General features: G+C 45.5%; 2 protein-coding genes across 4 annotated transcripts in view; one reads left to right on the top strand and one right to left on the bottom strand.

Moving 5' to 3' along the window:
• Positions 1-20,227, top strand: part of smg1 (SMG1 nonsense mediated mRNA decay associated PI3K related kinase) — a 66,317-nt gene that overhangs the window by 40,805 nt on the left and 5,285 nt on the right. For all 3 annotated transcript variants that reach the window (XM_084072298.1, XM_084072299.1, XM_084072300.1), the window contains 24 exons: positions 2-240; positions 1,406-1,560; positions 2,185-2,407; positions 2,819-3,065; positions 3,982-4,211; positions 4,707-4,958; positions 5,296-5,434; positions 6,205-6,314; positions 6,909-7,127; positions 7,394-7,587; positions 7,741-7,913; positions 8,493-8,772; positions 9,517-9,789; positions 10,523-10,757; positions 11,713-11,939; positions 12,751-12,907; positions 13,633-13,822; positions 14,826-15,112; positions 15,658-15,867; positions 16,935-17,072; positions 17,169-17,321; positions 17,897-18,076; positions 18,993-19,220; positions 19,757-19,968. In XM_084072298.1, coding sequence (XP_083928424.1) covers positions 2-240; positions 1,406-1,560; positions 2,185-2,407; positions 2,819-3,065; positions 3,982-4,211; positions 4,707-4,958; positions 5,296-5,434; positions 6,205-6,314; positions 6,909-7,127; positions 7,394-7,587; positions 7,741-7,913; positions 8,493-8,772; positions 9,517-9,789; positions 10,523-10,757; positions 11,713-11,939; positions 12,751-12,907; positions 13,633-13,822; positions 14,826-15,112; positions 15,658-15,867; positions 16,935-17,072; positions 17,169-17,321; positions 17,897-18,076; positions 18,993-19,220; positions 19,757-19,968 — 4,951 coding nt within the window. The remainder of the gene's footprint in view (position 1; positions 241-1,405; positions 1,561-2,184; positions 2,408-2,818; positions 3,066-3,981; positions 4,212-4,706; positions 4,959-5,295; positions 5,435-6,204; positions 6,315-6,908; positions 7,128-7,393; positions 7,588-7,740; positions 7,914-8,492; positions 8,773-9,516; positions 9,790-10,522; positions 10,758-11,712; positions 11,940-12,750; positions 12,908-13,632; positions 13,823-14,825; positions 15,113-15,657; positions 15,868-16,934; positions 17,073-17,168; positions 17,322-17,896; positions 18,077-18,992; positions 19,221-19,756; positions 19,969-20,227) is intronic.
• The window catches only part of LOC311055986 (far upstream element-binding protein 2-like), a 184,890-nt gene continuing 180,670 nt past the window's right edge, over positions 16,008-20,227 (bottom strand). Inside the window, exon 19 of the transcript XR_014601842.1 lies at positions 16,008-16,030. The gene's annotated coding sequence lies outside the window, so the exon portion shown is untranslated. The remainder of the gene's footprint in view (positions 16,031-20,227) is intronic.

The following is a 20,227-nucleotide window of genomic DNA, read 5'->3' on the forward strand; positions in this document are numbered from 1 at the left end:
GGGAGCAAGCTGCCTTCTGCCCTGCCCACCTTCCTGGGCACCATGCAGGCGGAGGCCCTGGGTGAGGAGGACGACGACGAGCAGTCCGGCAGCCAGCCGGCGTCTCAGGACAGCGGCGGACAGGCGGGCAGAGAGGAGCTGGCGGCGCTCTGCTCCAGCCAGGACCAGGCCATGATGCACGACTGCTACAGCAAGATAGTAGAGAAGCTGTCCACAGCCAACCCCACCATGGTGCTGCAGGTAATAACTGCTTCCCACTGCAAAGCTACGCTTAAGCAATATTACACGAGGTGGTGTGCTTTACCATAATTATTGGTACGCAGTGACGCAGTCCCACAAACATCGCTGGAGACAGTGCCAATAATGATAGTATTGCGATTATATTAATAGTTACCATCAAAATATGTTACTATATTGTGGGGCAATTTGCTCTAAAAATGTGCAAAACCTTTTTTGTGAGTGTTATCTGTTATCCTGGAAATGCATGGGGTCTGACAAATTCAATTCAATTCAAACTTTATTCCAGACACACAGGGGGTCCATATTTCGTACAGATAAAAACAAACAAATATTTAAGAAAGTAAAAAAAAAAGAAATAGATAAAAACACTTCATACAAACAAGGACATACTATTTACATACAAATCACACATAAAGACTATTTCTCCAGTGATTCCGTACCCTGGATGAGTACCGGAGACAGCTTTTCCCAGGATTGACTATATCCTCAATAATGCTATTCCTGGACTCATCCAGGCGAGACATGAACCCATAGTGCCTTAAGACAGCCTCACAGGTGTATACCACATGTCACAAATAAGTGACTGGCACTATGCCACCTGGGGACCTTAAGTAGAATTCTCAAGGCATCATTGTATGCTACCTTGATCCTCCGCATACTACCCTTCTTGTATGAGCACCACAAGAAGGCTGTATACATGGGAATGCAAAATGCTTTAAATAGAGCACATTTAACAGGATCAGAACACATGCTGAACCTTCGAAGCAGCATATTGGCCTGGGCATAAAGTATGCGGCACTGCCTAGACATAGCTCTATCATCTCGGAGACGACTAGTCCCTTTTTACTCAGCCAATCCACTCCAGACCCATGGAGATGGTTGTGTGCTAGCAAATCAAAACTGAAAACCGGTACCACACATACCACCCTAACCCACAAAAACTTCACTGTTAGCTCAATCTTATGTGACAAAGATAATCAGTAGAAATGTAAATATCTGGTATTTTGGATCGGACATTATTTTTGACATTTTTGAAAAAAGAATTGGGGGGCGGGGGGAATAGAAAAAAACACGGCATGTTTGGGAAACACTGGTCTAGTATTAAGCTATTAACCTGTGTGTGTGTGTGTGTGTGTGTGTGTGTGTGTGTGTGTGTGATGAGCAGGTGCAGATGCTGGTTGGGGAGCTACGCAGGGTGACTTTGCTGTGGGATGAGCTGTGGCTGGGCGTCTTGCAGCAGCAGCACATGCACGTCCTGCGCCGCATACAGCAGCTAGAGGACGAGGTCAAACGTGTGCAGAACAACAACACACTGCGCAAGTGAGTTTCACTCGCATTAAAAGCCTGCGTTTGACTTAGTTGTGCACCTATACAGAAGAGTCTCTCAAGCCAGCAGAGTCTCCGCTTTGATTTGATTGAATTTCGCTTTAAAAATTAATAAATATACACAAATGTTCACGATTTTAAAATAAATAGCAGATCTACAAGCCGGCCCAAGTTCAAATCCAACCTAGAGCCTTTTGTTGGCATGTCATCCCCCCTCTCTCCCCTTCTTTTCCTGTCTATTGGCTATCAGAAAATGCCACAAAAGAATAAATAAATACAAATAGGAGAAAAGAACATAACATATTAATCCATTAAGACCTGGAGTGCATCTGTGTCACTTTAGATGTCTTTGGCTATTCAAAAATAGCAGATCTACAAGCTCATAGCGCGGCACCGAGTGCCGCGCTATGAGCTTGTAGATCTGCTATTTTTGAAAAATCGTGAAAATTATTTTTTTATATTTTTTTCCGAAAAACTGTTAGGATTTAAACATTTTTTAGAAGCGGCCTCAGGTCTTAATGGGTTAAACTAATGAATAGTTGGACTTTTAGAATTGTCTCTCAAACACTCGGTAACTAAATTGCCCCTCTGTTGTCCACGTGACCTCGTCCCCCTCAGAGATGAGAAGATAGCCATCATGAGGGAGAAGCACTCGGCCCTCATGCGGCCCGTGGTGTTTGCCCTGGACCACGTGCGCAGCATCACGGCCGCTCCCGCGGAGACGCCGCACGAGACCTGGTTCCAGCAGACGTACGGCGACGCGCTCGCCGCCGCCCTGGAGAGACTCAAGAACCCCCACAACCCAGCCAATCCTGCAAGCAGCTGGGCACCCTTCAAACAGGTGCGCCATTGTGTGGTTGGAGGGGAATTGTTCTTTTGTGGGCCAGGGCAAGAATTGGGCCATGTCAGTCTGTGTGTGTGCATTGTATTTGGCATTGTGGGGAAATTGTGTTGTTACAGCAGCAAGTAATGCACTGTTAAAACGTGAGTGTTGATTTATCCGTTTGTAACTCTCAGAGTTAAATGAATCCTCAGCATTTTAGTGTGTACAGCTTAGAAAACATCTGAAGCCACAATGGAAAGAAGAAACATTTTGAAAACCTTAATAACATTTCTAACATCTAGAATAGACTAAATCCGTCCGCACAGCTGGGTGTTCCATGTGCGTTTTTACCTAGCATGTGCAGATTCCGCACTTTTTGTTTTGCTGCTGCACAAGTATAGTGAAGTGTGTGTTTTTTCTGGTGGTCAGGTCATGCTGAGCCTGCAGCAGCGGGCCCAGAAGCGCGCCAGCTACCTGCTCCGTCTGGACGAGATCAGCCCTCGGCTGGCCTCCATGGCCGCCACGGAGATGGCCCTGCCCGGGGAGGTGTCTGCCACGGACACGGTCACCATCCAGAGCGTGGGCAACACCATCACCATCCTACCCACCAAAACCAAGCCCAAGAAACTCTACTTCCTGGGCTCAGACGGACACAACTACCCGTACCTTTTCAAAGGTGGGGAAGAACAAGTGCAATATCATTTCCAGACCAAAATCTAAAAAACGCATTCGGTGGCAGTCGGCTTGATCAATGTAAAATAAATGTACGGATTGTCTCGATCTTACATTATCACATGGCTGGATGGTACTCAACCCACAGTATTTCAATGGTAAATTGTGAATATTACTTAACACATCGGGTGCCAAACACGGTCTGAACCGTGTGTTTACATAGTGGCGGTTCCGAAGCTTCGGTGCCTAACACGGTCTGAACCGTGATTTCAGTCTTTTTGTTTTTTTTGTTTTTCTCCGCGCGGGCGGGGCTAGAGCAGCTCTGGGAGCACCCATTGTAATCCTGCGAAGGAAGTGCCAGATCGCTCACCGGAAACACTTTTTTTTTCCCCATCCGCTTCCTGTCTATTTCCTACTTTGAAACGCCTATATCTCCGAATCTGTTTCCTGTGGGGAAAAACGGTCATGCGCGATGCGCGATCCCCCCCCCGTTGTAACCCGCAAGGGGAATGTTATGATTCCAGCCTGTAGCCAGGCTCATGGCAGAACATGAATCGATGCTTTTTTTTGCGTGGATTTGCTTGTAACGCACGCGGAAACTTTAAACAGCAAAGCGCAGTCAATGGGGAGAATACTGGCACCCACGGTAAGTTGTTATGAAAAAATGCTGGCACCCGATGTGTTAAGAGTCAGATAGTTTTACTGATTTAAAATGTATTAATTTGTGACAATAAGATGCGATACGTTGCCTATACTTAACTGAGATTAACACATGTTTCCCTGCTGTATATCTAGTTAAGAATTGATCAATACAAACCGAGGCAATTATGTTACAATGAAAATGACTTTAGGAGAAACGTGTGTCAATGTTATGTTGCAGTCATAAATAGCTGTCATAACCCCTCTATCTCCATTCTCAGGTTTGGAGGACCTGCACTTGGACGAACGCATCATGCAGTTCCTGTCCATCGTTAACACCATGTTCACCAAGGTCAACCAGCAGGAGCGCCCACGCTTCCACGCCCGACACTACTCCGTCACGCCGCTGGGCACGCGCTCCGGGCTCATCCAGTGGGTGGATGGAGCCACGCCACTCTTTGGCCTCTACAAGCGCTGGCAGCAGAGAGAGGCCGTGCAGCAGGCCCAGAAGGTCAATGGTCATTCCTCTGTTTCTCTCACACACTACCTCCTAGGTCTGAATGAAGATACAAATTTAAATGGAAGTTACCTGCCAAGTCCCACTAAAACTATTTATTCGAGCCCTGCGCCCGGGCCCTTGTGTCCAGTGGTGGAAAAAGTACATTTTGTACTCAAGTAAAAGTAGCAATACTGCACTGTAGAAGTACTCCGTTACAAGCAAAAGTCCGGAATTCAAAATTTACTTGAGTAAAAGTACAACATTTTTTTATATTTGCCTCTGAGATGTAGTGGAGTAGAAGTACAAGTACTGAACATTGGAAATACTCCAGTAAAGTAAAAACCTCAAAATTGTAGTTCAGCACTTGAGGAAATGTACTTAGTTACTTTACACCATTGCTTGTGTCCAGGTAGCTCAAGTCAGTAGAGCGCCTGCCTTTTGGAGGTTCTGGGTTTGATCCCGCCAACTCTGCGTCTGATTTCCATGTGAATTGTCCTCTCCCAACAGGCCCAGGACTCATTCCAGCAGCAGGCCCAGCCACTTCCCCTGGTGCCTCGGCCCAGCGAGCTCTACTACAGCAAGATCGGCCCGGCCCTCAAGGCGGTGGGGCTCAGCCTGGACGTGTCCCGACGTGACTGGCCGCTGAGCGTCATGAAGGAGGTGCTGAAGGAACTCATGGATGCCACACCGCCCAACCTGCTGGCCAAGGAGCTGTGGTGCTCCTGTACCACACCTAGCGAGTGGTGGAGGGTCACCCAGGTTAGACCCCGTTTCTTTTGTTATTACGGAAGTTGACATTAAATGCATGTATTGTGAGTTTTTGTCAAAAGTTTAATTTGAGAGGGAGTATGTATGTATGTATTGAGTTGTTGAATGTGGTGGCAGTGCATTAACAGCGGCTGCCATACTACGCATGTGTAAGAATTGAAATACCATTCAATTATTTTAGAAAACGTTCTTCTGGTTAATTTGATACATTTAGATTTTTTCTTGTCGGCTCCTAAAATTGTTTTTCTGTCAGATTTCTAAGTAGGAATTAATGTGGGCACATCTTTTTGGTTGATGACATGTTGATGACATTGTCTTAAACCTTCAGTCCTACACCAGGTCCACTGCTGTCATGTCCATGGTGGGCTACATCATCGGCCTTGGTGACCGTCACCTGGACAACGTACTGATTGACATGACCACCGGAGAGGTGGTGCATATCGACTACAACGTCTGCTTTGAGAAAGGTCAGGGTTCCACTAAACTGAATCGCATTCATGTGAGGAGTGTCTCATGTTTAACAGCAGGTATTTAGCTCACATTCTAAATAACCGACCACAGTAACACATTTTACTCTAATTTCATACTATCATACATGCAAACAACTCACTTTTCGGCCATTGTCGCTTTTTTCCATGTCAACTTGGGTGTCTTACTGTACATGAATTGTCCAAATCCGAAGATATTTTGTTGTAGTTTATCTCTGTCATGCTCATACAAGTGTTAGTGCATTGAGTAAAACATTCTACTCTACTACTCAAATTGGCTATAGACAAACGGATATTGCTCTTTGGTACAACGTTCTAATGATTCCATTGAGTGAACCTCTGACATTTGCCTCTTGGCATTAAAGTTATCTATTGAAAATTAACTTATTTTGGTATATCGTCTCTATTCAACAAGCAGATCAACAAGCTCAAAACGTGTCGCGTCACGCCGCATTTTGTAGATCAGCTACTTTTGATGCTTTTGAGTGACGCTGAAGTATGACCAAGTAGGGCGTTAATTTACAAAAGAACACAGTTAATATATGGAGGTTTCTGCCCTACAGCAACGATATGATGGAAATCTTAATTTTTAGATAAATGGGTGTGAGAATTGCCGAGTAACATCACTACAGGTAAACAAAGAAAAGCCTTTCTCTGTGGCACACAAGTTTGGGTGGAATTGAAGATTGTCATTTTGCAGCTCTTTGTGTATAGCTATACTTAAGTTGATTCAATCTTTGTGTCAACAGGGAAAAGCCTACGTGTCCCTGAGAAGGTGCCATTTCGTATGACGCACAACATTGAGACGGCGCTGGGTGTCACCGGGGTGGAGGGCATCTTCAGACTGTCCTGTGAGCAGGTCAGTCACTCTACGCCACCACCACCACCCTCAGCACAGTGCTGGAACACAAACAGTACAATTTACACACATTCTGATTTCTCACTATGTTTAATATTCAGAATACTACGTATAATATATATATATATATATAAATAATTGAATGGCTGATGAGGAGTGTATCTTCTGTCAGTCCACTCTCATGGCATCTGCTGCTGGCAGTTTGTGGGTGATTCAGCTATTGTTTTGTGGGAGTGACACATCGTTGTCCCCTTTCGCTAAATGGACTTGGTGATCTTTATAAATACTTCACCTATTTACAAAACTGCTTCATAATAATAATGGGAAAAGCTGGCATAAACTTGCCATAAACTGAGATTTGCAGAATGTTTATACGTATGCATATAGATTATCAAGAGTAGACAACAGGTTTCTCTGTGACTTTCAATTTAATTTCCTCTGTACAGAAGTGACGCAGTTTTTCATGCATGGAAAGAAGAAAAAAACAAGAAAAGGAACTTGATTCGATTTATTAAGGAGTATTCTGATATTACTTTGTGAAAATGCACAGAATGTCCAAAGCCTAAAAAAGCAGTTGTGGTGTTTGCTTTGCAGGTGGTGCAGATGATGCGTCGGGGCAGAGAGACTCTGCTGACGCTGCTGGAGGCCTTCGTCTACGACCCGCTGGTCGACTGGACCGCCGGGGGCGAGGTGGGCTTCGCCGGAGCCGTGTACGGAGGCGGGGGCCAGCAGGCCGAGAGCAAGCAGAGCAAGAGGGAGATGGAGAGGGACATCACTCGCTCCCTCTTCTCCTCTCGTGTTGCTGAGATCAAGGTGAGACAATTTGCTGGATTTATTCAAAGATAAACTAATAAACTAAAGAAAATAGCAGATCTACAAGCTCACACCGTGTCACAATGTAACCTGTTGTGAGCTTGTAGGTCGGCTATTTTCGGCAAATACTTTTGGTGTAGAGGTTAAAAGGGTTGGGGCCTTTTTTAACCTATGGGACCCGGGTTAATGAAGTAACCCTGTGGGACTAATGAAGTATGTAAGGTTTAAGTGGTTAAATCACAACTCCACAAAAATGTTGCCTTCAGGTGAATTGGTTCAAGAACCGCGAGGAGATGCTGGCCGCGCTGCCGCAGGTGGAGGAGGCGGTGGAGGAGTACCTGGCCCTGCAGGAACTGCTATGCCAAGCGGAGAAGATGCAGGCCAAGCTGCTCGAAGAGGTGGCCTTCCTGGAGGGCGCCGAGAACCGAACAGACCACCTCATCCTCACCCTAGAGCAAAGGTCGGAAAACAATGTCTCTGGCTGTGTAGCTCTGTTAGTATAAGATTAGATATACTGCAGTGGTTAAATACCACCTACCTAACCACTGCAGATGTGCTAGATATATTATATTCCTGAGATTATTAAAAAAAACACGTTTGAATGTCTGTGTAGGTACTCTGACCACACCCAGCTGCAGTCACGCCAGCGGACGGTGCAGGAGGCCATCCAAGGCAAGCTGTCAGACCTGGACCAGTGGATCTCCCAGTACCAGGCAGCTTTCTCCAGTCTGGAGGCCACGCAGCTGGCCAGCCTGCTGCAGGACATCAGCAGCCCCATAGACCTCGGTGAGATACAGTGCAACTTCTGATATATTGTAATTCTCTGATATCAGAAGCTAGAATGAGTGAGCTGAGCTTCCTTCCCTCTCTCTCGCTCTGACCATCTTTCCATCTAGTCTCCCTCCACCCAGTGGTGTAAATAACTAAGTACATGTACTCAAGTACTGTACTTAAGTAAAAACAAATGGTATTTTTACTTCAGTATTTAACATTTTCAATCATTTTAACTTCTACCCCACTACATCTCAGAGGAAAATATTGTACTTTTTACTCCACTACAATTATATGAACATTTTAGTTACTAGTTACCTGGTAGATTTTTATTATTATTACAAAACACACTAACCACTTCAGCCCTATATATATTTAGGCCATTTGAAAGCAGATCTGCTATTTTCAAAAGATTTTTAATACATTTTGAACTTGGGGAAATGGGACATTCTGCTGCACAATGAGTACTTTTGGTACTAAGTATATTTCTACCCTCTACTTGTAACGGAGTATATCTGCATTGCAGTATTGATACTTTGACTTGAGTAAAACATGCGAGTACTTCTTCCACCACCCATCGCTCCGCTCTGCCAGGTCCTCCCAGCTACGTGCCGGCCACGGCCTTCCTGCAGAATGCCGGCCAGGCCCACCTGATCAGCCAGTGTGAGGGTCTGGACGCGGAGGTGAGTGCTCTGCTGCAGCAGCGCCGCGGGGCCCTGCGAGGCTGCCTGGAGCAGCTGCACAGCTACGCCACGGTGGCCCTGTTGTACCCGCGCGCCACGCTGCTCCGCCACCGCGCCCACCAGTGGAAGGCCTGGATGGAGGAGCTGATGCCAGACATGACCGTGGACCACTGCCAGCTCATCTACAGACAGTCAGTAGTCACACAACTAAGTTGGACGGGGTCGTCCGTTAACCGCCTAACTGTAATTATGATTTATTTAACCCATTAAGACCTGAGGCCGATTCGAAAAAGGTCTTCTAAATCCTAACCGTTTTCTGAAAAACCTATGTTGCTGTATCAGTGGTTCTCAAACGTTTTCATGTCAAGATTGTATTTGTATTGTATTTGGCCCTTGGACCCCCATCTCAAATATTTTACTCTAGGGACCCCCAGAACAGAAGCAAAGATTTGAGTTAAAAATGTTCGCTTAATGGGTCTGTCCCTTAATTATATAGTCAATATCTTTTCAAAAATGGCAGATCTACAAGCTCGCAGCGACGCACTGTGAGCTTGTATATCTGCTATTTTTAAATGGCCAACACTCAAATCTAAAATGACACAGATGCGTTTTAATGGGTTAATTTTAGGACATATTTTCTATTAGAATCCTGTCATAAAGGGGAGCAGACGGGTTAAAGGTTTCCACAATAAATTATCTTTATTTGATTTGAGAAATATTTGACATTTTAATTTAATTAATTAAAACTTTGAGCTCCACTGACATGGCAACATATGTTTTTCAGAAAACTGTCTCATGTCTTAATGGGTTAAATGGAATAGATTTATATTGTAGTCTTATTATTTGCTCTTACAGTCCACTCCATAATGAGCTCATCACACTTTCTAAGTGAGCAACAGTGATGCCAACACCTCCCTGCTCCTCTATCCATCCAGATACGAGGTGCTGTTCGCCCCGCAGCCCCCCGCGGCCACCTGCCAGTTCCTATCGAGCGTGGAGCTGGCCCTGCAGCACCAGGCGGCCGACACCAACGGCCGCGTGCTGCGCCAGGCGGAGCGGCTGAAGGCGGAGGGCACCACGGCCCATGCCTGCGAGGAGCAGCTGCAGGAGATAGAGCGCTGCATCGCTGTCTTCTTGCGGGAGAACGGAGAGCCGGGCTCGCTCAGCTTGGCCGGCATCATCACCTCAGCACTGTGTTCGCTCACCAGGTGAGCAGAGGGGGAAGGAGTGTAAAAAGATCTTCGGGAAACTGTCATTTGGAATCTGTGCCTGTTATTTTTGACTAATGTGTATATTGTACATTTAGACCTTCATCCCTGTTCAGAGCTGTTAAAGGGATAGTTCACCCCCAAAATGACTTTTTTTCTATCGATTAGTCTCCCAATGGAGACTTGTTTTTGTCGCAGCGGTTCCGGTAGGAAACACAAAGGAGACTCTTTGTGTCTCCTACCGGAACCGCTGACGGTCATCAGAATTATTGGCTTAGGAATGCAACAAAAACAAAAAAACATCCATGAATTCAAGTGTCCATGGGGTGACTAATCGATAGAAAGAAAGTCATTTTTTGGGTGAACTATCCCTTTAATCACTTCATGACTGGGTCAAACAACTGACAACTGTAAGCCAACAAAATGACTGCTTGCCTGTGCATAAAACATAAAACTCTCTCTTGATACTCCCATTATCTCCCTTTAACTCTATCTCTCTGACTTTCTCTCAACTCTCCCTCTTATGTCCCCATCTCTTGACTCTCTCTCTTTCTCTCTCTCTCTCTCTGAGACTCCTCTGACTCTAAATCTCTCTCACTCTCGCTTACCATCTCTTGACTCTTCTCACTCTCTCTGTGACACTCTCCATTTGTCTGACTCTCCTCATCTCTGGCTCATGATTAACATGATTCTCACTCTAAATCTCTTAACTCTGACCCTCTCTTTCTCCCAGGCGTAACCTGGTGATGGAGGGCGCGGCGGCCAGTGCCGGCGAGCAGCTGGTGGAGCTGACGTCCCGCGACGGCGCCTGGTTCCTGGAGGAGCTGTGCAGCATGAGTGGCAATGTCAGCGCCTTGGCCACGTTGCTGCAGCGCTGCCAGCTGCTGCCCCACGACCTGGATCTGCCTGCCCCCACGCACACCACCCAGGCGGTCTACTTGGCCAACGCCGTCTACACCTGTCTCCAGGTGGGTGTCGAGCACACGCTAGCCCCCGATTGGAAGTGGATTGAACCTAGCCTGTGAGGTTCAATTACTAGGTTATAATGTACTTAAAGTTCCATCAGTTCAGGATAGAAGATGCAAAAATTGCAGTTCATATGACTTCCTGGATGCTCAACGTGTTAGTGCAGGGGTCTTCAACCTTTTCAGGCCAAGGACCCCCTAGCTGAGAGAGAGATGAAGCAGGGACCCCCACTATATACTACATAAAATTGGGTTGCAGATTAAAGCTTTTCATAGATGTTGGATTCATATTAATGTGTATTTTCAGACATGTAACGACTTAAACCATCAATACTTAGTGAACTTTCACTCTGTACTTGGTCTGCTCGTTTTTCCCTCTTTGCCGAAAATAGCCGATCTTCAAGCTCACAACGCCTCGCCCTGCGAGGCGTTGTGAGCTTGTAGATCGGCTATTTTCGGCTAAAGTTGTCCTTAGAATATAGAGATGCTAGGGTTCAAGTGGTTAATGTGAAAAACAATGATCCTATCACACAGAGATTTGGCGGACCCCCTGTAGTAGCTCTGAGGACCCCCTGTTGAAGACCCCTGTGTTAGTGTATGTAGGCACAGGGCCATAGTGATATAGTGGGTTTGGAATCCACATGCATCTCACTGTCCTAACACAAGATAAGTTAAAACGCCCTAACAATTGTTAAATGTTATCAGAAAATGTACTTCCCATGTTGACACCAGAGTATTTGTTTGCATCTGTCAAAAACCTTTGATATGACAACCCCACTGAGGTAAAACATTGCTTTTTTTGAGCGGTAGAAAATCTACTCCGTGAATTGTACCAAACTGCCTGTAGTACAGTATTATGTACTGTAGTTTCCAATGAAAACACAGGGATCACTCAGTCGTACGACTGTGCCACGCAATGGAAAATAAATGTGTGTCCTCCTCGTGATGTTCCCCGCAGGAGCTGAACACCAACTTCCGTCAGATCATCTTCCCCGAGGCGCTGCGCTGCATGCTGAAGGGGGAGCCCACATTGGAGGCCATGCTGGCCGAGCTGGAGCAGCTGGTGGAGCAGTGCTCAGACGGGCTCAGTCTGCAGGGCCTGGCCGACGGCCTGCATGCCAGCCTGCGCTCCGCCGCCATGGGCCTCGACCAGGACTCCCATGCTCACTGCCTCCACATCACAAGGTATGCCTCAGCTCTTAAAAGTATCCCTGGCAAAAACTGCTCTTTTTTTTTTTTGAGCGGTGCAACCGCTCCTATAAGAGGGTTTAGGACCTATCCGTGGTGAAAGTTTTTCTTTCCGTCGTGAAAATTTGTCTTTCGCTGTGACGTCATGCTGTGGAAAACACTCCCATAGGCTAAGCTTTGCAGCATGTGCTGTGATTGGCTAGCGAGACACATGATGAAATTAACTTCAAACTTCGCAGATGCGCTGTGATTGGCTAGCGAGACGCATGATGAAATTAATAATAATGTAAAAAATGTAAGCACGTCACTTCGCAGGACGTGCTGTGATTGGCTACCGAGATGCATGATGAAATTAATAACTCATAAATAACACCGCTCACTTCACACTGGGTGTGATTTTTGTCCTCTCTGTAACTCTCTGGCATCTACATTTTATTTTAAAATACAAAATGAGTATCCTTTTTTGTCATGGCTGGTATGGTAGACTTTACTACTTAAGCCTTATTTTATACTTTGTTGTATGATAGTATCATGCAGCGAAAATAGCAGATCTACAAGCTCATGTGTGGCATAGCACCCTGTTGTGATCTTATACTGTACATCTTCTATTTTCACTATTTGAGAAAATGTAGGAAACGTTTCACCTATAATTCCATTTTACCTGACTTCCACATACAACACTGTGCAACTGAAGAAGTGGTGTTGGTGTGTAATTTATTTTTTAGAAGCGTGTATGTAGTTGCCTGTTGGGCTTCCGTCAAAAGCCTGGCATCAGAGTTTCAGTGGTGTTTGTTGTTTGTGTGCTCAGGATGCTTCGGGCCCAGTACTCTGAACTCATCCAGCCCCGCAGCATGGACGGACCAGCACAGGACACGCCCAAGATGTCCGCGGGCCAGATGCTGCTGGTGGCCTTCGATGGCATGTTTGCACAGCTGGAGACCGCCTTCGGACAGCTCACTGAGAAGGTAGCGCCCATATAAAGATGAAACCGTATTGATCGTCGATGGAGTTCTTAGTCCATAATCCACCCAGAATGAATGTGTGCCCAATATGTCTCCATCTTAGATGTTGCTTGTCATTTCTTCCCCTTCTGGTTGGTTCACATTTACTTGTCCTATTAAACTCACACCTGAAGGACAAGGGAGACTAAATGGCAATTGAACTAATAATACAGACCTTAAATGGCATGGTGTTATTTATTTGAACATGTACGTGATTCACAGTCTTTTTATTATCCAATTTCCTCAAGCATTTTATTATCCAGTTTATGGTCCATCCATGGTAATATCAATTCATAAGGTTTTATTACCCAATATCCTTGGCACTATACTTTCAGAACACAAAGGATATTGGATTAATCCCATGTATAGGAAAAACATGCTGAAACATTACTTTGACCAACCTGTGAGAAAGTCCTCCATGATACAAGATACCCTGGTTAACACTACAGAAAACTAAAGCCACACCACACTAGGCATAAAGCTGTTTAGTTTAGATGTCGTAACAATTTTGCAATCGATTATGCCGTGGTATAAGTGTATATGTAGTTGCTATTCAGGCAGCAAAACTAAGTATTTGTAATTCTGGACTTCTGAACATCACTCTTCGTTAAACAGGGTTTTGAGAATAGATGAATAAAACTGACCCTTCTACCATTGCGCTCCCTCCAATGCGTCCATGTGTCTTTCAGCTGAGTTCCCTGGAGGTGCCGTCAGCCTGGAGGAAGGTGGATGTGATCAGAGAGGCGCGGGCGGCCCAGGTGCATTTCTTCGACAGCCTGTCCCAGAGGCAGATCCTCGAGGAGGTCTTCTTCCTCAAGAGACTGCAGACCATCAGGGACTTCTTCAGGCTCTGTGCCTCTTTCTCGCAGACCCTGTCCGGTAACAACCCCCTATACTTTACCCCCACTATGTTATGACGACATGTACTTCAAGTACACGTTCTGATCTCTAGCATGTGTTGTGTAGCATATTGAGTATATAGGGCATCGCAGTTGCGGCCACTTCCGGGTTCCACTGCAAAATACTCAATGCATTTTTCCCATTGACATTTCCAAAAATATTGATATCAATTATTTTAAGCCTAGAATCAAGCCATCCAGGGTCCTGGTGAATCATGACCATAAAACGTTTGATTCTGTGAAAAAACTTTTTTGAAAACGGCAAAACAAAGGGTATTTATTAAATATAGTATATCATATAATTAAATATAAAATAAAATAAATCACAGAAAAAAATGTTTTAAGGTCATGATTCACCAGGACCCTGGATGGCTTGATTCTAGGCTTAAAGGACAACTTTGTTTTTTTACAACCAATGTTTATGTTTTAGATTGTAATTAAAGTAAATAAAAGATGAGTGTTAAAAAATTTAAATTTACTGCTTTCTATAGTTTTAGCAATTTTCACAATCTTTTTTACAGTGTTTTTACAGTGGGCGGGGGCATTCTGTCCGGTGGCTAAATATGTATTTTTTTAACACATTAACCCGGCGTTTTCTTTATCATTATTTACAGTAGCTCTTCTAGCCCCCAATAACTCACATCTGGCCATCTCAGACAGCCGGACCTTTTTTATTGTGTAAAAAAGGCATATTTAGCCACCGGACAGAATGCCCCCGCCCACTGTAAAAAATATCGCAAAAAATGCTAAAACTATAGAAAGCAGTAAATGAAAAAAAAAATACACTCATCATTTATTTACTTTAATTACAAGCTAAAATATAAACCTTGGTTGTAAAAAACCAAAGTTGTCCTTTAAATGAATTGATATAGTAGGTGGGCGGGAACTGCGATGCCCTATACTCCTGGTAGTCTACTTTTATCTTCGTACGTGACGTTTGCCTGACACTGTCAGACACTAAACGCCCCCTTTGTCCTCCCCAGGCACCTGCCCTCCGGGAGCGGAGGAGCCCTCTCCCTCCAACGGGCCCCTAGGCCTGGGTAAGCCCCTGTACCGGGGCTCTGGAGCCACAGCGGCCCCCAGCGTGGCGGTGGTGAGTGAGGAGCAGATGACGCGGCCCATCAAGGCCTTCACGGCCGAGTTTGTGCGTCAGATGCTAATGGGGCTCCCGACGCAGGCCCTGGGTCTGTCCCTCTGCAGCACTCTGTCTGCCCTGGGCCTGGACCTCGTGGCCCAGGTGGAGGCCAAGGACTTTGGAGCTGAGAGCAAGGTGAGACCATTACATGTGTATATACAGTATATATCGTTGCTGTCTGGCAGAAACCAGCTAACTCCATTTTGCATTTTTTTCTCCCCATAAATCAGTGCTATTGAACACCATTTACATCTGTGTGTGTGTATGTGTGTGTGTGTGTGTGTGTTGATTAAAAGACTATTGAACCAATGGAAAGTATTAAAAAGTGCTTGTGACAAAACCAGCCAGATCCTTTGGATCCTCAAACGTTCTGCTAAACCAGTTCTACACCAGTTCTGCTAAAATTTACATTTTGTAGTCGGCTTGTTTCTGCCGGGCAGCAGAGATGTTTGAAGAATTAAGCTTTTCACTGATGTAATGTTTTGTCTCTTCCACTGTACGGAGGGACTATTTTGGTGAACAAGAAGTGAAGCAAGTGAATCCAAAGAGTTGCCAAACTATTTACATTTTAAATCCTTAACTGCCAAAGTCGCTGCTATAGACTAGTGGAATTGACAGGCTAATCAACCAATGCTGTCCTCTCGTACAAGTGTACAAGCTGTTCCCTGTGTCCTGTGCAGGTGTCCCTGGATGAACTGTGTAAGAAGGCCATGGAGCAGGGCATGGCGTCAAGCCGCATCTCTCAGCTGCTGCTGAACCGAGCCACGGTGCTGGCCTCCTCCTATGACACCGCCTGGAAGAAACTGGACCTTGTCCGCCGGCTGGATTCCAGCCTGGACGCAGCCAAGGTCAGCCTGCAGAGGACCCAGCTGCACATCGCCATGTTCCAGGTGAGATGGGGCTGAGAAAGTTGCATGCGTGTGTGTATTAATGAATGTGTTCCTTTGCTATGATTTCTGGTCACTTTCCAAAACTGATGACTTCAAAGGTTGAACCTTCCATCTTTAACCCGTTCAAGCCGGGAACGCATCCGTGTCATTTTAGATTTTATCTCTAACCATTATTTTATGCTTTGGCTATTCAAAAATAGCAGATATACAAGCTCTTAACCCTTTAAGACCTGGAACTGTGTCATTTTTAGATTTGAGCTAAATAGCATTATTTTACACTTTGGGCTATTCAAAAATAGCAGATCTACAAGCTCATAGCTCATAGCCCGAGTGCCGCGCTATGAGCTTGTCGATCTGCTATTTTTGAAAAATCGTGAAAATGTGTGTAAATCTTTGAATATATATATATTTTTAAAGCGAACACTTTTAACTCAAATCTTTGCTTCTGGGGGTCCCTGGAACAACATATTTTGATGGGGGTCCGCGGCCAAATACAGTACATGTAATTTTGGGGGTCCTTGACATGAAAAAGATTGAGAACCACTGATATACAAACATAGGTTTTTCAGAATAATGTTGATATTTAGGAGCCATGTAGAATCGGCTTAAGGTCTCAATGGGTTAAAAGAACTTAAAAAATTAAGTGAACATTTGTAACTAAAATCTTTGCTTCTGGGGGTCCCTGGAACAAAATATCTTTACAAATGTTTAAACATATATATTCAAAAATTTGCACAAATTTTCAACATTTTTCAAAAATGGCAGATCTACAAGCTCATAGCGTGGCACTCGATGCTGCACTATGCGCTTGTATATCTGCTATTTTTGAATAGCCAAATAAATCTAAAATGACGAAGATGCGTTCCTGGATTGAATGGGTTAAATAAAAAGTCAACAAATTGCCTTCAACAGTTAAGGATGTAGAAGGGTTAAAAGTGGCGGCTTGTTTTCAACTGCGTTGGTCAGGGGACCCTTAGAGGTGGACTCGCCTCACGAGCTCACACAGGGAAAGGAACTTTGTAATCTAACGCCATATTTAGCTTCAACGTTGCGTTTCTCTCCTCCAGTGGCAGCACGAGGACGTCCTCGGGCCCAGGAACCAGCCGTTGAGCGTCAGCCCTCCCCCTCGCTCCATCATCCTCAGCAACATGAAGAAGAAGCTCTACAAACTAAGCCAGGATGAAGCGGCCATCGCAGCCGTGCAGGTCGGCATCACAACCACCCGTAACATCACATGAAAGCATTCAGTTCCTCAACAATCAAACGGATTTCTCCAACTGTTTTTTTTGTGTTCTTCTCAGGAGAAGCTGGCCTCTCTGGAGGCCAGCATCGAGCAGCGTTTGAAGTGGGCAGGAGGAGCCAACCCGGCCCTTGCCCCCGTGCTGCAGGACTTTGAGTTGACCATCAGTGAGCGACGGGCCATGGTGGCCAGAGAGGGCCAGCGGACCAGCCAGGTGTGTAGCACACAGGTTTTCAGGTTATGTTTCTGTTCAGTGCCTGCCATTCCCACTGCCAAACAATGTGAATGACATACGTCGTACAAGAAAAAGAGATTGCACATCCACTTAAGACCTGGAACTGCCATTTTTTGATTTGAGCTAAAAAGCATTATTTTACACTTGGGGCTATTCAAAAATAGCAGATATACAAGCTCATAGCGCGGCACAGAGTGCCGCGCTACGAGCTTGTAGATCTGCTATTTTTGAAAAATCGTGAAAATGTGTGCAAATCTTTGAATATATATATTTTTAAAGCGAACATTTTTAACTCAAATCTTTGCTTCTGGGGATCCAACTGATTCTGTAGTGTCAGTAAATTCATTTTGCCCACTAGCCACTGTGACTAGTGGGGTCCACAAAAATAATTATCCACAATCTTGTTTTTATTGATTTTTTTGAACAAAGGTCAATTACTTGCTGGAATGGATGATGATGAATACACATTTACCAACCTTCGTGGTGGTGGCTATTTGTTGTTGGCTATTTGCTTGACAGATCGACTAATCTTCCACCTTGCCTCTTGTCTCTAGGTTACCTTCCTGTGCTCCACTATCCTGAACTTCGAGGGGCTTCGCACGCGGACCCCCGAGGCACTCAACATGGACGCGGCGCTCTTTGAGCTGCTGAAGCGTTGCCAGCAGACCTGCTCGTACGCCGCCCAGTTCAGCAGCACCGTGTCTCCCCTGGAGCTCCAGCTGCTGCATAGACTGGTGAGTTTAAACCAAGTTCCCCAGAACCGTGTTTAAAACGCTGCGGTGCGGTGCCGTGCGTCTACCGTTTGAAACCCTAGTGTGCCTGCTCGGTGCTCAAGTCTTCCGCATTTCAAATCAAGAAAATGAGGAAGTGGAGTGTTCTTCAGGGTGCTTCAAACGCCGATGAGCAACTTTCATGCAAATGAATAGGTGGGGGCGGGGCAGTCCGCTCTCTAGATATATTATAACTCTATGGTTTAAACCTCCGTCACCGTCTTCAGCTTTATTTGCTGGGTTCCTATGCAAAGGTGACTGGGACATAGATTCTTGAACAGTGCGTTTCATAAAGTTGTCATAGCCAATTCCTTGTTTAGGTCAGTCTTTTGTTGTATTTCTGTACCCAGAAAAAATAAGACCAGTCACTGCACAGCTCATGCTGCAATGTGCATACAGCCAGCTACGCCAATCACAACTCGGCAACATTAGCACACATACAGTAGCTCACGCTAGAACATCAGTGGTGTGATGTTCAATATGTATCATTGTAGCTCAATGGAAAAGGATGAAGGAAAGCAATTCTCCAATAGCAGTGAGACCGAAGAAATGTTCTCAATTGACATTTGAAGATGAGATGAAGCAGGGAGGCATCGGATACCTTATTTCTCTTTTTTTTTTTTTTTTACAAATGCAGCTCAAATATTTGCATATTCACATATTTGGTCCATAGGGGTATACACAGCATTCAGCTGATCAATAAGGTTGCATAGTTACCTTTTTTTGGATACCATTTGTATAGTCTTTGGTTTGACTTGGCCGATGCCACGTGTTCCCTGAATATTCTTTCAGGGACCAGCAGTAGCTTATGACATCAAGTTAACATTTAAAGTCCAGTGAGTCTGTAACTAACTGCTCCCAACTCCCTCCCCGCCCCCAGAGTCCAGCTCTAGACCTGCCCATCGGCAGCGCAGACTGGCTGGTCTGTGCCCAGAAGCAGCTGAACCAGGAGCTGAGTGGCCAGCGTGCGGCCCAGGAGGAGCGGGACCAGCAGCTGGACACCTGTGGAGAGACCCTGCAGCTGCTGGTGGACTCCATCAAGGGCATCCTGTCTGTCCACAACAGGCAGCTGGCGGATGTCAAACACCTGCTGCGTGCCATGGCTAAGGTACGCATTCATATTGTCTGCAACAAGCACAAAGGACTCGACAACAACACTGCTACACAGATCGTTCCCTTAACGACAGGAATCCTAGCATCCCAATTCTGGGCATGGCATAATAGGTGAACATTCAGCCAAAAAATAGAGATGTGGGAGATCCTCGCCAATGTACACATGCCATTTTAGGAATATCACACAAGAGGGGACTGCTGTTATACTGTAAATCTCTCGCCTCCTGTCCAATCATATGACTCAACCAAAGCTAACTGTTGTATACAAACACAAAGATTGTCAAACTACACGAGGAAGAGGCGAACGTGAAAATGGCCGATCTACAAGCTCACTGCGAGGCGTTGTGAGCTTGTAGTTCGGCTATTTTCACAATTCCAAGTGCTTGTCGGGGTGGGGGGTCCCCAGCTGCCATCTGTCAGTCCCCATATATGATTTGTTTTGAGGGGTCGTGGCCTGAAGAGTTTGGGAACCCTTCACCTACATGATATTTATCGACATGATATTTATGTTCTCTTCTGCCGCACCGCTAGGACGAGGAGAACGCGGTGGCGGAGGGCGACGAGGTGGCCTACGAGGGCAGCGTGCGTCAGTTCCTGCTGGAGTACAAGGCCTGGCAGGACAACGTGCAGATGGTGCTGTTCACGGTGGTGCAGGCCACCGGCCAGCCGCGCAGCCCCGAGCAGCTGGAGCTGCTGCAGGAGATCCCTGCGACGCTCAAGGAGCTCCGTGCTCAGAGCCAGAGGTGAGCACCGACGGTGTTCCCACATCTCATGTCTGCATGCTGCGTGGCATTGGGTCACATACAGTGGCGGAAAGTAACTAAGTACATTTACTCAAGTACTGTACTTGAGTACAATTTTGAGGTATTTGTACTTTACTTGAGTATTTCCGATTTCCAATACTTTTACTTCTACTCCACTACATCTCAGAGGCAAATATTGTACTTTTACTCCACTACATTTACTTGAAAACTTTAGTTACTAGTTACTTTTCAGATGTAA

This window comes from Gymnoscopelus microlampas, assembly GCF_963454915.1.
Source record: "Gymnoscopelus microlampas genome assembly, chromosome: 11".
Classification (NCBI taxonomy): Eukaryota; Metazoa; Chordata; class Actinopteri; order Myctophiformes; family Myctophidae; genus Gymnoscopelus; species Gymnoscopelus microlampas.